General features: G+C 35.5%; 1 protein-coding gene across 1 annotated transcript in view; it reads left to right on the top strand.

The window, feature by feature from the left end:
* TRUB1 (TruB pseudouridine synthase family member 1) overlaps positions 1-15406 on the top strand; it is a 29486-nt gene extending 14080 nt beyond the window's left edge. Inside the window, exons 4-8 of the mRNA XM_007469607.1 lie at positions 2798-2879; positions 10142-10214; positions 11539-11678; positions 13822-13878; positions 14682-15406. Coding sequence (XP_007469669.1) covers positions 2798-2879; positions 10142-10214; positions 11539-11678; positions 13822-13878; positions 14682-14941 — 612 coding nt within the window. The 3' untranslated portion in view covers positions 14942-15406. The remainder of the gene's footprint in view (positions 1-2797; positions 2880-10141; positions 10215-11538; positions 11679-13821; positions 13879-14681) is intronic.
* Positions 15407-17133: the final 1727 nt, after the last annotated feature.

The following is a 17133-nucleotide window of genomic DNA, read 5'->3' as shown; positions in this document are numbered from 1 at the left end:
CCAAGAAATATCCTTAGAATCCTGTTCAATGTAATAAATACCAGTTCATACAACACTATCAATTAATGGGTGGAGTGCTGACCTTTACCTAAAATCTTTAGGCCATGAGATTAATTTGCCTCCATTTTGTGAAGACCACAGATTATTTAGACCACCCCACTCCTTTCATGCATTCCTTCCCAATCAGATTGGAGTAAGATTTAAGAAAAGAGCCCTTCCTTGTCTTTGTCATTAGCTTTCTCTCTTGTCATATGGTAAAAGCCTTGCTCTGCCAATGATCAACTTTCTCTTGAGTCATTTTTTTCTCACTGCATTCTCTTTTGGGATTATGAGTGTAATGTGTACATAAAGCATATAGGTTTTCTGTACAGTGCAGGTTATACAAAAGTTGCTCAATAAATACTGTTATTACTATTCTCAAGTGTTTCACTATCCCCAAATCTCTCTCTCCTGAGTTTCAGGCCTCTTGGGTCCCTCTGGCTACATGTTCCATAGACATTAATTTTATTCAAGCAATTTCTGTTGGAAATCTTGAATACAGTTAATTTCGTTGCTTTTATTTCTATCTGTGATTTTTGGTGGCCTAGGCAAAAATACGACATTCATTAGAAAGAGAAAGCATGCCAGTTTTTTAATGAAGAGACTTTACTCTGGGCATTATAGTCAGAAAGAAATTTCTTACAGTAAGGAATATAGAGTGACAGATAGTGGATCTCAAAATAGTTTACAACAGGTGAAGAAGTGGATCTGCACGAAATATAACTTTGGTAAAAGGATTCTAAGGGGGTTAGGCTAATACATCCCTTTGACGTAACTTGATCTAATTATGGAATATAGATTACCTAGAAGAAGGCAATAGATGCATAGTCCCTTTACTCTCTTCCCTAAATTATACTTTCTTTAAACCAGTCATTCAGCAGAATCTGGATGACAGATGTACTTTGAAGTAACAGACTTTGATGAGGTTTTGGAGTATTATCTTTATTAGCTTTCTATATTGCTGATTAAAAGTTGGTTACTTATATGTGCTTTTGAAACCAGTGAGCAATGGAAGGGTTGATGTTCTATTAGGAAATCATTGACGCCATATAAAGACTCTTAACTAGCATTTTACAGGTATATAAGGTATATATATATGCAGAGATAAACCATAATAGTACCTGTAGGCAAAGCCAACATTTCATCAGAAAGTAGCTTTGTATCCCCCTCCAACCCTTGAACAAGTGTTATCATTGGGATACACAAACTTTTCCCCTGGGATATTTCAGAGGGCAGTAATTTTCCCCAGGTGTACAGTAGCATTTTTAGGTTAACCAGTCAATGTCAACTGTGAAGTGTGACTTGAATAATGTTCCTCTGAAACTTAGCAACTCTCGGAGATTAGAGCATCTCTAATCTACTTTCTCCAGAGGTAGTCTAATTTGTACCTTTTCTTTACACTCTATTAATATTCATACATTTCATAAGTACTATATTGAAAATTTTGAAGGACTTACATTTATGAACTGTATAGAGCTATTGCTTTTTAATGAAGATATTCAAAACCACATGTTTTCGGTGTGGTGGCGTAATAAGCTTATCATTAATAAACATAATTCTGCAAAGTTCTCCAGCTTAAATTGCTCAGTGTAACTACATATTCTTTTCAGTGGGAATTATATTCCTTGCATTTTTCTCACTGCTTCATGTGAACCTCCAAATAAAATTTGAATTTGATCGAAAGAGAGGAATACAAAGGACATGTAGTGTAAGTGTGGCCTGAGATGGGAAGCAGAACAGTCCTCAGTTAACTCAGTGATCTTGTGAATCTTCTTCACTTGTGAATAATGAGCAGTTCTGAGAAGTGACTTTTATCCTTTCACAGAGCTTAAGAAGTAGCAGTTTCTCTTTATTAAGAAACACATATGTACATTACTTATGCTATCCTAGTTTCGCCTTATTTTCTACGTATTTAGCTTTTGTTTAAATGCATAAACAAGTTACTAAGATTACTCTTGGTATTTCATGTAAGAAGTAATAAATTGATTAATTAAAAATTAATTTTACTTTTAAGTATGGTAAAATCATTGAATCTTGAGATGACTAGGTAGGGGATTATTGTACCATTCTCTCTACTCATAGGTGTATTTGAAAATTTTCCTTCAAAATCAAAACTGCCCAGTAGAAAACTGGTTTAAAAAAATTTGTTTTTACAGTAACAGTATATTTATAAGCCATGATTATCAATAAAATCAGGCTTTTCCTTGTCATGTTGGCTGGTGTGGGAAGTTTGTGAATGTTCCTCAATCTGTACAATACTTCCCACCTATCAGAAACTAACAAAGCGGGGCTTCCCTGGTGGCGCAGTGGTTAAGAACCCGCCTGCCAACGCAGGAGACACGGCTTCGAGCCCTGGTCCGGGAAGATCCCACATGCTGCAGAGCAACTAAGCCTGTGCACCACAACTACTGATCCTGCGCTCTAGAGCCCGCGAGCCACAACTACTGAGCCCGTGTGCCACAACTACTGAAGCCCGCCTGCCTAGAGCCCGTGCTCCCAACAAAAGAATCCACCACAATGAGAAGCCCACTCACTGCAACTAGAGCAAAAAGCACGTACGAAGACCCAATGCAGCCAAAAATAAATAGATAAATAAATAAATTTATAAAAAAACTAACAAAGCAATTACAGTCTATTGATTTTTGACTTTATTTTGTATCAGGTAGTATTAGTAAGGTTCTGTATAAACTTTAATACATGCATAACAGTTCTTCTTTACCTTATGGCCTATTTCTCTCCCTTGTTTCTCTTCCTCTAGAGGTATATTGCCACTGGCGAACTGGGGAAAGCCACTGACACGCTAGATTCTACAGGGAAAGTAACAGAAGAAAAACCTTACGGTATGAAGTTCATCTTAGGTAGTCCTTGTTTTTAATATTTAGAGAAAGTTTCTCTGAATTCAGAATTTAAAATAAATCTCATATTCCCAGTGATTTTAATTGTCAGTACATTTCTTTGGGTTAAGAAGGTTGGAAAAATGTATTTGATTGTTTGGTATGTCTGTTAATAAAGATTTATAATAATTACCTCTTTTCCTATGATCAGTTTTTCTTTAATGTGCAGAATTCTTCCAAATAACTCCCTTGCCAAAAACCATTTATAGCTAGGATTTAGGACATTTTTCCTAATGAATGTGAAACAAAGCAGAGAAACTCTCTTGCTAGATTTTACCTGCATCTTGCCATTGTTGTTGTTTTGGTTTTGTTTTTTATAATTATCTCTTAGCTGTTGAAATAAATGTACTAGGTTTAGTACTTTAAAACTGATCATATTTCTATGCTTTTGGAGTATGTAAAAAGATAAGACAAAAGGAAAGCTGTTTCTCTAGCAATAAAGCAGAACTCATTGGGGCCCACCTTAATTTTTCTACCATTCCTTCTTGCACTACTTTAAGGAAGGATAGATAAATGAAATGGTTTCCTAGCAATTCTCATAGTGCTTATGCTATTTATAAAGCAGCAGTTGTGGTTTTTGTACAGTCAGTTCACCCACATTATTGTGTCATCAATTGTGAATTATTTGTAAGCTTCCTGGGTTTCTTTTCTGCCTGGGCTTAATGTTATCTTTTTTTAATGTACCTATAGGCAGTCTAGCATCTGCTTCCCTATGTTTTTGTGTTGAGTGGTCTTAATATATATTACATATTACCCTAGTAGTGAGACCAACCTTCTTGTTCATAATAGCTTCACTTGTCCTGTTAACATTGGCTTAGTATCTTGCATGATTAATCAAGCACCAAAATGAAAAGAAAAATCACTGATTTATTTCGAGTCTTTTAAAAATAGATGTTGAATTAGCCTTGAAATTATTATTATTATGGAATAATAGCAGATGCTCACTTAATGGAAACCCAACTGCAATCTTCAGCCAGAATGCTTTTAAGATTCAGGTGGCCTAGGAGGATGTCAGCGATTTCCAGAGTATCCTACAGTATATGTCGGTACACATATAATTAGAAGAATGGTGAGGAAGTAAAATTGGTGAGACTTGGTTGGATGGGGTAATGACAGAGAGGAGGTTGTTAACCACAACCTAGGTTTCTGGGTTGTAAAACTGGTTACATGATGGTGCAGTTCGTTGAGTAGGTGATATTAGAAGAGGACCAGGGTGATGAAACTACTTAAACATACTCTTCCTTCCTGCCCTTAAGCATTTTGGAATTTTTACAAACTCTACTTTGTATTGTATCATTTATAACCTTATTTACTTACCTTAAAGAAAGCATATTAGTTTGTTAAAATCATCTCATTATAATCTTGAAAAGCAACTTTCTTTAGGCCCTGAAAGGGAGAGCTCCCTATAGTTTATTGAATAGTATTTGTAGTCCCAGAAAATGAGAGCTCAGAGAATTTTGCTGATTGACATGATTTTTCTGTATGATTTCTGTAAATCAGTAAATGTTTGTCATCTGTTTAAGCTCTACAGCAGGGTACCAGGGGGAAGACAAATATAAGACCTACCCTGTTTCCTTAAGGAACTTCTGTCATATAGAGAACTAGGACCTATGTTCTCAACCCTCTTTGAACTAATACGAAGACCTATAACCTATATTTTCTAATGGCTTCTTTATTATCCTGAAATAAAAGTCAGAGTATTCTCCACTACCTACACGTTAAAAAAAAAAAACAATGTTAATACAGTAAGTGGACTATAAAGAAGAGATAAAGGTAATTTATAGTAAAATAGATACATCATTATGTAAATACACAGATATTACTACATGGAAAGTCTTCATGAAGTAGTCATATATATATTATATATAACAGATACTTATACATAAATCACCGTGAATGCCACAAGTCAAATGCGGACTGACAGGAATGTTGTACTGATGACTCAGTGCTGGAAAGTTCAGTATATGTGAGACTGTACAAAACATTCTGCGTTTAAATGGGAACTGGAGTTATGTTCTAGCCTAAGGTCATTATAAACAGACTTTCACCCACATGAACATCTGGCAGACCTCCAGAAGTCATGAAGGGCATAGGACAGTTCTTCACTGTGCTGTACCACTGCACATTGCAGGAAATCCAGCATCCCTGGTCCTTGCCTATTAACTGCTGCTGATGTCGTCACCCTACCCAGTCATTATAACAATCAAAAGTACGGTTCTTAATTAACCTGTTGAGAACAACTGACATCTGGATAAAGTAAGGCAGTATGCAGTAAATGGCAAGTGAATGATCTTAGGTCATTTTATCCTATCTAGACAAATAATATTTTTAGCCATAGAAAATGAGTCTGTAGCTCAGTAGACGCAACGTTCAAACGATATTAATAGGGCCCTTTCTTTTATTCTCTATCCTGACACCTTCTGTTATTTCTGAACAGTGTTTTTCACCATTTATTAAAAATCAATCTTTGTGCTAAGTACCAAACTATCTTAATTGCTATAGTTTTAGAATAAGTCTTGTTATCCGAAAGAGCAAGTTTTCCTACCTTTTCTATTTATTTATTTATTTTTGGCTGCGTTGGGTCTTCGTTGCTGCGCGCAGGCTTTCTCTAGTTGTGGTGAGCGGGGGCTGCTCTTCGTCGCGGTGCGCGGGCTCCTCATTGCGGTGGCTTCTCTTATTGTGGATCACAGGCTCTAGGTGCTTGGGCTTCAGTAGTTGTGGGACACGGGCTCAGTAGCTGTGGCTCGCGGGCTCTAGAGCGCAGGCTCAATAGTTGTGGCGCATGGGCTTAGTTGCTCTGCAGCATGTGGTATCTTCCCGGTCTAGGGCTCGAACCCGTGTCCCCTGCATTGGCAGGTGGATTCTTAACCACTGCGCCCCAGGGAGGCCCTGCTACCTGACTTTTATAGATTTTCTTTTATAGGTTTTTTTATAGCTTTCTTATCAAAGTAAGGAAATGGTTTTCTATTCCTAATTTGCCATTTGTTTTTTTAATCATGAGCAGCCATTGAATTTTATCAATTTTTTTTTTTTGTCTGTTGATTTTCCTCCTTAGTCAAATATTAAACTAGCTTTACATTTCCAGAATAATCCCAGCCTGATCATAATATGCTATCCTTTACATAAATTGTTGGATTTAGTTTGCTAATATTTAGTTTAGAATTTTTGCGTTTTTGTCTATGAGTGAGATTACCCTGTATTTTTCCTTTCTCTTAATGTCCTTGACTGGTTTTGATATCAGGGTTATACCAACCTCATAAAATGGGCTGGGGAGTATTCTCTCTCTCTTTTTTTTATTCTCTGGAAGAATTTATGTGAGATTGGCATTATTTCTTTTTCTACTGTTTGGTAGAATTTACTGGTAGACATCTGATTCTGGAGTTTTCTTTATTAGGAAGCCTTTTAATCATGGATTAGATTCCTTTACTAGCTATCAAACTTAATATTTTTTATTTCTTGTGTCATTCTAGATAATTTTTCCCCTAGGAATTTGTCCATTGCATCTCAAATTTCCAAGTTATTGGTATAAAGTTGTTCATTGTATTCCTTTAAGATTTTTCTTTTTATTTTGAAATAATATCAAACTTAGATAAAAGTTGCAAAAATAAAGCCATATTTTTATAGATTTCAATGTACAGGTCTTTCACTTCTTTTGTATATGAAATCTCTAAGTACTTCGTTTTTTTAACGGTATTATAAATTGGACTTTTTAAATATCAATTTCTGATAGTTCATTGCTAGATATACATAGATGGAGATGACTTTTGTGTATTAATCTTATGCCTTTCAGCCTTGCTGAACTCACTTATTAATTCTAGTCACTTTTGTATAGATTCCTTGTTAGGATGGGTCTAAAGTAGACTTTTTTTTCAGGTCTGCATTAGCCCTACTCCAAAGGCATGGCTTTTCTTGGGTGTCTGTCGAGTGCTTGGGTATTCAGCAAAGTTTCATTATTCTGAGGGGTTGGAATTTGGACATCTTCCAGCCTTGTAAGAGGTTTGGTAGTAGCTCTTTTTTTGACTTTGTTAAGACTCACTGTATATATGCACAGCTTGGAATTTAGCCAGTTTCAGGTGGACCCCTATATACATCACTTTCTCTGTGTAATGCTCTCAAATTCCAGCTGCTGCCGCTTCCCCAAATTCTGATCTTTGCTCAGTGCTTTGTTTGTTATTCCCCTCCCTGCAGTACAGTTCAGAAAGCACCCCCAAGCAAAAGCAAGTGATTGTGGGCCTTACCTTGTTTTTTTCCCCTTCTCTCAGGGATGATAGTCCTTGCTATGTGTTGTCTAATGTTTGAAAACAATTGTTTGCTGTATTTTTTCCAGTTTAACAGCTGCTTTTGGTGACAAGGCTTCTCCAGTAACCATTTAACTCTATCCTGGGTGAATTTTTTTTTTAAGCCTTTATTGAATTTGTTTACAGTATCGCTTCTGTTGTTTATGTTCTGGTTTTTTGGTCATGTGGCATGTGGGATCTCAGTTCCCCGACCAGGGATCGAACCCACACCCCCTGCATTGGGAGGCAAAGTCTCAACCACTGGACTGCCAGGGGAGTCCCTGAATATTGTTTTTAAATCCGTCATCCTGCTTTTATCTCCATAGTTCAGTTAAGTACCAGCTTTCATGTTGGAAGTTCACTGGAAGAGCCAATAAATTTTAAGCAAATAATAACATGTAACATGGTCTTGTATATATTAATTTTATGGGAGTGACTTTTAAAAAAATTAATTTCAAATGAATACTATCACATTGATGATTTATTCATTTGCTAAACAAAGAATAATTACTCAAGTTCTATGGTACTTCTGTCCTACCTATCATCTTCTACTGAAGGTCCTTCTTTTGGCCAGTTATTGGATATACTTGCTTTAGAGATTTTATTCTTGATTTCTTTTTAAATCCTTTGGAGGTAGAGTCTTTATTCTTGTAGGGACAATTATTATTATTTGGATCAGGCTAGTATCATGTTTCAGATATAGCCAACATGCTTCACTACATATTAAAAATATCTGAAATATTATATTTGCTTTTATTGTAAAATAACTTGCTGCATAGGCTTTCTGTCTGGTGATTTGAACATCAAATGAATGATTCCTTGGTGACTTTTTTTTTTTTTTTTTTTCGGTACGCGGGCCTCTCACTGCTGTGGCCTCTCCCGTTGCGGAGCACAGGCTCCGGACGCACAGGCCCAGCGGCCATGGCCCACGGGCCCAGTCGCTCCGCGGCACGTGGGATCCTCCCGGACCGGGGCACGAACCCGCGTCCCCTGCATCGGCAGGCGGACTCTCAACCATTGCGCCACCAGGGAAGCCCCTCCTTGGTGACTTTTAAATGCTCTTTTAACCTGGAGATTCTGTTATTCATCAGCAAATTAAATTCAGCAAGAATGTCTTTAGTACCATCTTAATTGTGTGCATTATATAAAAGGAAAAGCTATCTTTGTCTTTAAGGAGATAAGAATTCCATTGGTGAGGTAATACCTACATATTTATAGTAGGTAACAGTTAAAAATTGTGAATGATTAATTTCAGAACGAACAGCAAAACCATAAATGCCTAGGATGCATGGCAGAAGTAGAATGAGAAAGAGTACATCTTGTCACCTTGTGTGAGGGAATATCAGTAAAAGAGAGCCACTGAAGCAGGACAAAGGAGCACGCATTGGCAGGAATGTCAGTAAAGACACCAGTTTGGCGGAAGTAGAAAGCTGTTTGGTCTTATTTTTAAAATGTGTGGCAGACTAGATTGTGAACTGTAGCAATTTTATCAACAGTGGCATTTCTTTCAGCAATTGCCAGCATGGTGGTAGTGTTGGCTGTCTAGATTTGGAAGTTTTGCATAACTAAGGTGCCACCAGTAATTATGTTTTAATGTTTCAGTAGAGTAAAAAATTTTCATGGAAAAATCCATTCATATCATGAGATACATCTGTTTGAAAAGCAGTTTGAACAGAATAGGCTTTTCAGATCTGTCTTTTTGGAGCTAGGTGTTGGAGAAATTCTTTTGAGCTCTGTAGCTCTCCTCTGAGTCTAGTAGATTCTGGTCTTTTGTTCATGTTTAGCTTGTAAGGATCAAGGTCACACTGAGGTTTACCACTCTCTTGCTGTATTGATATTAATCTGGACATGTCCCATGGTGTCTTTTAACTTTTATTCTGGTGTTCAAACAGTAATTCAAAGCACGTTAGTTAGTTTTTGTTTAATATTGTTCAAATAAAATCAAATGTGACATGTATACACCAGAATAAAAAGTTTAAATAAATTTCCTACAAAGTGAAAAAGAAGACTGTAATTTCTTTCCATTGCTATAACCTAAACAAGTTATAGAATATTTCTGTAACTTAGTTTATTAGTGAATATGAAATATGGATAGTCATCTATCTGTATGTGAAAATCCCAAATATTGAATTTCAGTGTGTTATAGTTTTCAGTTGTTAAAATTATAGAACAGTACTTTAATATTGCATCATTTTGTTTGAAAGAGTATCAAATACAAGCTGAAAAGCTTTATCTGACTAAGACAGATAAAATCTTTGCTATGTATATTTTCTTTTTGCACTGGCTTATTTTTGAGGCAAAAGTCAGACTCCTGACTGCAATTCCAAGAGCAGTGAAGGAAACATAAATACAACTTTACTTGGGGACAAAGTTAATGTGAGTGTGGAAAATGTATACCATACCATACAACAGTTTTGAAATCTATCAGGTAAAATTTTAAATGTTGTTAGTACTTGATAATCTTCAATAACCTATTCAGTTATTTATAATATTTGATGCCTGGAAAACCTTAGAAATGAACTTTACGGGTATTTTTCTACTTACTTTCTGATCACTGCATTTTTGTTTTTGGTCACTGCAGGACCATTCTGATAGCTTTATGCAACATTTTTCTCAGGTCTTCTGAAGGCCATAGTAAGTATGTAGTAAATGCATATAAGATGATTGGATCATTTTTAATGGAGAAAAAAATGAAGCAAAGGAAATTAAATTTAGTCTTAATATTGGACGATATAAGACTTTCCCCCTTTTATCTCATTAGCATGTATTTTATCCATCTCAATAGGGTAGAATTTGACCTGCAAAACGTACATTGTAATAAATGCTTTGTTGGAAAGTTTTCTTTAATTTTCAGAGTTGTCAGTGCTGTAAAAATAGCACGTGTACTTCTGTGGTTGTTTTAGTGTCACTTTTTTGGTTCATTTTTGGCAGATAAAATAACACAGGAAGATATTGAAGGCATTCTACAGAAATTTACTGGGAATATAATGCAAGTACCTCCTCTGTAAGTTCAATTAATGAATTTGAATAAATGTTTAATTTTATTTTCCAGTGGCTAACATCACTTTAATGAAAAAAGAAAAGAGGAGGGGCTTCCTTTTACTATATGGTGAGGCAGGTTTTAAATCTGACAAATGATCAAGTAAGGTGAACCTGATTCAGACAGGGTGCAGAGCTTCTGACACTCTCTAAGAGGTAGTGGGATGTAGTCTCCTCTGTCTCTGGATATTGCCACAGCCTGACATCTGTGCTCTTCCAGGATTTATTGGTTCTTCTGATTCCATCTGTAGACATCAGGGCAGTTCTGGAGAGCAGAGATGTCACTTTTCCCAGAATCGCTGTGAAGGGACCAGTCCAGTCTGGTACAGGCATCAGAGCTGTGATTCAGAGTCCAATTGGCACTTCCTGTCAGGCCCATTCCTTTTGGGCCCAGAATCTTATACTTCACAATTCTCGGCAATAAATGAAACAGATGAGAATTATAACTTATTAAAAGTATAATGATATTGATTTACCATTTAGCCGTATTTTTGTGTATGTTACCATTTCAAGCAAATTGCTTCCTTTTTTTTTTAATGGCTTATAGGATGTGTCAGGATATATTACTAACAGTTCTTTTAGAATTTAGAATATATTTTGTGTTTTTTAAAAATATTAAGTGTTTTCAAGAACACTGAAATATCTATGGAGAAATGTTTCTTCATAATTTTGTCTCAAATGTGAAGACTTAAAAATTGTAGCAGGATCTGAATAAACATTATTTTGGATCATTATTGTTAAGATATAGTAAACATTTATAAGAATCGTTTTAGAATTTTCTTCTCTGTGATTGTTCCAAGGATTTTGTGGTCTAGAAAAATTTAATCACACAAAGATAAGATCTGTTATTTGTTTATTTGCTCTTTGGAAACATTTTGGTAACTTATATGTGAAAATGAATATTATTATAATGGAAATATATTGTTTCAAGGAAATATAGCTGAGATCATTGTGACTGGAGACCCTTAACCCAGAATGAGGACTAGTGAAGACATGAATAGACCATCTCCAGGAAGGTGGTTAAAGAGAAATATTGACAGCATTGCTCACTGAGTGCCAGAATGAGCTGTATTAGCCTCAAAGATATTTAGGAACTCTGTATGTGACACCATTGTGAAGTAGATTAGAAGAAAAAATTAGTTCATTCTTAGAAGGATTTTCAGTCTAAAGGGCTGCTAATCATCCTTTCTTTCCATGCTGTAATCTGGAATTATTCTCTCTTTCTTTCTCAATCTCTCTCTATTCTTCCTCTCTCCTTCTCTTCCTGTCTCCCTCTTGTACCTTGCAAGCTATTCTGCATTAAAGAAAGATGGACAGAGACTTTCAACTTTGATGAAGAGAGGTGAAGTCGTGGAAGCAAAACCTGCCAGGCCAGTTACCGTGTACAGTCTTTCCCTTCAAAAATTCCAGCCACCATTTTTCACATTAGGTAAGATGGAGAAATTTGAGAACATTTGTATTTACATGTGCCTTTATTTTATATTTGGCTACTTTTGTGTAAATTTAATGGATCCCTAGGATATTGGAGATTTTTAAAAATTTGAGTTTAAAGAAGGTTAGAATTTGTTAATACCTTTTTGACAGCACAAATAATGAGAATACCTATAGCTATATGGAGGTTCAGAAATGTCCTAAATAGTCTGAGTTTTTCATATATTATATTATCTTACTATAAAGTTGGAAGTAACATACTTTGGATCTCTATGGGGAAGAATAGGTAAGGAGTACATGTTTTCAAAATTTTGTATTCTGTATTTTATTACCTTATGGATACTTGTTCCCCATTTTGGCTAGTACCTGATAGTTTACACTCAGTTTTTTATTGACATTAATTTGTCCTTTTAAAACGATGCATTTTCAGTTTTTGGACAAGAAATTCTAAGAGTGGAGTGACCCCCCCCCCCTTCTTTGTCACCAATAAATTACTGCTAAAGATCATGAAAATATAGGAGTAATGGGTAAGGCAGAAGTGTATTCCTAGACATGTGGTAAATTTTAACTCAAATTATCAATTTGAAGTTATTTATAATCCATATTTGAAATAAATTTAAAACCCAAAAAGTTTTTTTCTATTCTTTGGAAATTTTATGATCTCCTAGCTAAAGCCCTGAACGTATAAGAGCTGTGGAGAATCAAAAGCTGTAGTTCTGGGGCTTCCCTGGTGGCGCAGTGGTTGAGGGTCCGCCTGCCGATGCAGGGGACACGGGTTCGTGACCCGGTCCGGGAGGATCCCACGTGCCGTGGAGCGGCTGGGCCCGTGAGCCATGGCCGCTGAGCCTGCGCGTCCGGAGCCTGTGCTCTGCAACGGGAGGGGCCACGGCAGTGAGAGGCCCGTGTACCACAAAAAAAAAAAAAAAAAAAAAAAAGCTGTAGTTCTTATTAATCCTCAGGCTCCCTGAAATTGACCCTGCTCCCAATTTCATGGTACATACTGAATGGGATTCCTTGTAGACATAATTTCCCAAAACCTTTTTTCCTGAACTTCATTGCTTTTTTTCCCATTGACATTACTATTTAGTGTGCGTTAAGTTCCTGTAGATTGTGGGTTTTGTACAATTTTCTTAAAAAGTCACTCCTTAAGTTTCCTGATTCTAAAATATTAGGCAAACAATGAAACATACTAAAAAATGTTTCACTCCATTCCATGAAAATGTGGCCTCTGTGTTGGCACAATAGATATTATCTATGAAAGTAAAAAAACCTCAAATTTTTCCAGTTGCATTTGTTCACTGGAATTTGTAGTAGTCCAAATTTGACTCTTTTCACCAAAGTCAAATATAGTACAAGAATGTAGAAATTCCCTCAAATAGCTTTATTTGTATGCTAAGCTAGAAACAGAAAGTAGTCCTTTTGTGTGAAAATACAGTTCTTTTCAGGATGTCTTCTGGATGAATAAAAATAATCCAGAGCCCTGCTCTTAACCAATAAACTTGTATTATACTGCGTTAAGAAGATGTTTAGTTATGCATTCAATTCTGGTACATTGTGTAATTTTAAGTTCTTTCATGATTTTTTGCAGGAATATTTCCAAGAGAACATTTAAATATGCTGAGTTCTCCATGTAGTATATTACCCCAAACATAATTCCTGTCACTGAAAAGGGTTTTTTTGTTTGTTGTATTTTTTGAGTGTACAAATCTGAAAATATTTTAAAAATCTACAGCTCATGATAGCAAGGCTGAGATGTCTAACCATTTAAAGCCTATTAAATGAAAAAGATGTACAAATCTGAAAATAGTTTTTTAAATCTGCAGCTCATAATAGCAAAGCTGAGATTTCTAACTATTTAAAATCTATTAAATGAACAAGGCTGAAGTATTAAAGTGGTATGACTTGCCATGTAATTTAAAATGTGTTCAAGAGTTTCTGCTGTTTGCTTTCTCCACACTCTGACTTTTCAGTCTCACAAACACATATGCTACTGGATGAATAATTTATATTTTAGCGCATAAATGTTTTATCACTCGATTGTTTGCATAGTGCATTTTTACATTTGTTTAGGGGCATCATTTCTATGTAAAGTGGATTTCGTAGGCAGTTAGCAATTTACCATGTCACTGTTAACATTCCAGATGTTGAATGTGGAGGAGGTTTTTATATCAGAAGCTTGGTCAGTGACATTGGCAAAGGTAAGCATAAAGATGAATTATGAATTGTCATTTAGAGAATAATATTCCTTTTTGATGGGAAGAAGGAATTTTCCGTTTTCCATGTCTCTGAGTACTGGCCTTAGGAACTGGATTCTTGCTGCCCTTCCACCTTCGAAGCGTTATAGGTTTATGGAAGACAGTTATCAGCGTAAGCAGCTGCAGTGAAATGCTTGTAATGGGAGAGAGGAGAAAAAGAGGAATAGAAAATGAAGATGTGAATAATGAATCTAAGGACCAACATTTTTTTCAAGTATAACATATTTTAACTCAAAGTAGGGATAAGAAGAAAAGATTAACCCTTCTAAAAGTTATTTTTATCGCTACAAGTCAAGTTTTTTTAAAAGCTGGAAGCCATAGTCTTACAAACAGCCAGGAAGTTGCAGCTCTGGCCCCGCCATTTTCTGGCAGCTGTGACACTGGACAGGTCACATTACCTCATCCGCAAAGTGAGACTAATAGTTACCTCATGGGGGTGTTTCGTGGGTCAAATAAGAAGAGTGTGTGCAACTTCCTTGTAGATTTTAAAGCAGTTTATTAGGGTCAGTTATTAAATGTTATTTTGCTCCTTAATCACTTCTTAATCTCAAGGCTCTTGGCTCTTATATTGGATACTTACAGTTTTACATTTGAGGTGGTTTTGAGAGGTCTGAATCGGGTTCTGTCATTTGCAAAATTATAGCCGATGAAATTCCGAATTACTGGATCATTTATGTTGCTTCAGTATTTGAATGAAATACTGAATCATTTACCTTGTGTTTTCTTTTCACCTTTTGTTGCCATAGAACTGTCTTCCTGTGCCAATGTGCTAGAGCTGACCCGCACCAAACAGGGACCCTTTACACTGGAGGAGCACGCCCTTCCTGAAGACAAATGGACAATTGATGACATTGCACAGTCTCTTGAGCAGTGCTCATCCCTTCTCCCAGCGGAGACGGCACTTAAAAAATCAAAACCTGAGGAGTCTAATGAGCAAGTTTTGAGCTGTGAGTATATAACTCTAAATGAGATAAAGGGAGAAGATGATGTGATTAAGACATTTTAAGTTTGGCTTGGGATTGTCTGCATTTCCTGGTTGACATTTGCATCCTGTGTGCAGAATGACAAGCTGTGTGTGTGCCAAGACAAACGATTCTTTTTTTTTTTTTTGCATGAGGAAAAATGTCCATCATTTATGGTTTCTATGGTGCACAGTTTATCTGCTGTACATTATAAATAGCCTTGCAGTTGTTCAGTTCTTGCTGTACTATCGAATGTTCTTCTAGGATGTTATTATGTGGTTAGATTGGATTCAGGAAAATCAACTTTCTGATTTTGATCTCTCATCAAAGTCTTTTCCTCTGAAAAAGTTGACCACATTTTCTAATCAGAGGAAAAAAAATATGAGCTAAATGTTTCTTTGGTGTGGCAAAGTGAATGTATATTAGTTTCTTTGACTTTATTTTGGCTTCCTCGTGACTCTGGTTATTGAAATTCCTTAACTATGTTTGAAAAAGCCATTATTTAACTCATGTTTTGGAGAGTTTATGATTATTAAGAACATTTCTTTGATAAGGCTGCACTTATCTTGGTAATAGCTGTGTTTGTTTAGATCTTAGAAGCTAATAAACTTCTATTGTAAATATTTGTAGAGGAACCAAATTATTGCTGCTACCACTAATGGAATGTAAATAGAAGACTAAATGTTTAATTAAATTCACCTCTACTCTCCCATTAGCACAGAACAGCTCCTATGGCTTATGTTTTGGCAGCTATGAGATAGTTTCCTGGTAATTTAATCAGTACAGTCGACCACCCTGTACCAATTTACTAAATAACCTAATTTAAAAAAATTAAGCTAAAGAATGCCTTCACTGAAAAACTTCTTTTCTTTATTCTTTAGTACTTGTTCATACATCTTTATAGGGTATTAATCCCTGTGATACTTTGCTTTCAATTTGCTCTTTCAAGTGATGTTTATAGATGCTGAGATTGCTGCCCTGCATTTCCAGTTAATCCCTTCTGCTCTAAATGTTTAAGAACAGTTATTCTCAAACGTTTTCATTCAGGTAGCCTACTGAAAGTTCCCTGTCTCTCTCTACCATAGTTTTGAAAACAGTCACATTCTGAAATAGTAAATTTTATATGTATTGAGTACATCATATTTTTGTTATAGGAAAGCAATATATAATGCAGCATCTGTAGAAATTTTCAAATCCCACTGCATTTATCCAAATAAATAGTTTCAAAAGGAAGACTTGTTAAATTTTTCATCATATAAGAGTTTTTACATTTTTATGGATTGTCTTTCTTTTAAAGGTGGCTGCTTTGCAACCTCTAACTTATAAATTTGAAATATGTAAACAAACGTGATCTTATTTGTGGTTAACCTAATATAAACTCAATATAAAAAGTTATATGCTTTAATAGAACACTTTCAGCGTATTGGCAACATTTTTCAAGTGGAAATGGAAATATTAAAACATTCTTAGTATGACACAGAAAATTATAAGGAAGAGTTCATTATCATAATGCCTTAAATAAAACACCAAACACACAAAGTTGTAAATTGAAGCTCTTACAGTTTTACATATTCGTATCTAGTACCCTGCAGTTTGTGTAACCAAAGGTGGCAGTGGCTGCCTCTTTCTGTTGGAATGGTACAGGTTACAGTATGTCTTCATACACTGCCAGTTAAGGTCCAAGTAGAGGACTATAAAACAACTAGGGCCTCTCTGCTCTATTTCTCAACTTAAAATTTAACATGTATAATTTACTAATGGAGAAGAGTATACATTTTTTGAAAAGACAAGTGACTTTTAAAAATGGTAACCAATCTTTTTCTTTTGTTGAAAACACTGAAGAAAATGTTGCCAAATGGAAAAATTACCGAATCCTCACCATCCTGATACAGTGACTTCAGAACTTTAATTTCGTATTATTTTTTTCCCTTCTTTTATTCACATAATTACAGTCTGAAGACACCTATACTTTTTTATTGACTATTTTTTAAATTTCATATTCTTTTACTATTTGTATTTAGTTTTGACAATGATTATTTTAATCATATTACTTCAGTTTGTTTAAACCATTTCTCTATTGCTGAATACTTAGGTTATTTTCAATTTTATTAGGGTAAGTTCCTGGGAGTGGGATTATTAAATGGAATAATGTGAACAATTTAATTTTCCTTAATGAGTTTGCCTTATTGCTTTCCCAAAGAGTTGTAACATTTTACAGTGTCATCATTTGAGTATG

Source organism: Lipotes vexillifer, unplaced genomic scaffold, assembly GCF_000442215.2.
Source record: "Lipotes vexillifer unplaced genomic scaffold, Lipotes_vexillifer_v1.1 scaffold240, whole genome shotgun sequence".
Classification (NCBI taxonomy): Eukaryota; Metazoa; Chordata; class Mammalia; order Artiodactyla; family Lipotidae; genus Lipotes; species Lipotes vexillifer.
The sequence above is the reverse complement of the archived record's forward strand: the minus strand, read 5'-3'. Positions and strand labels throughout refer to the sequence as shown.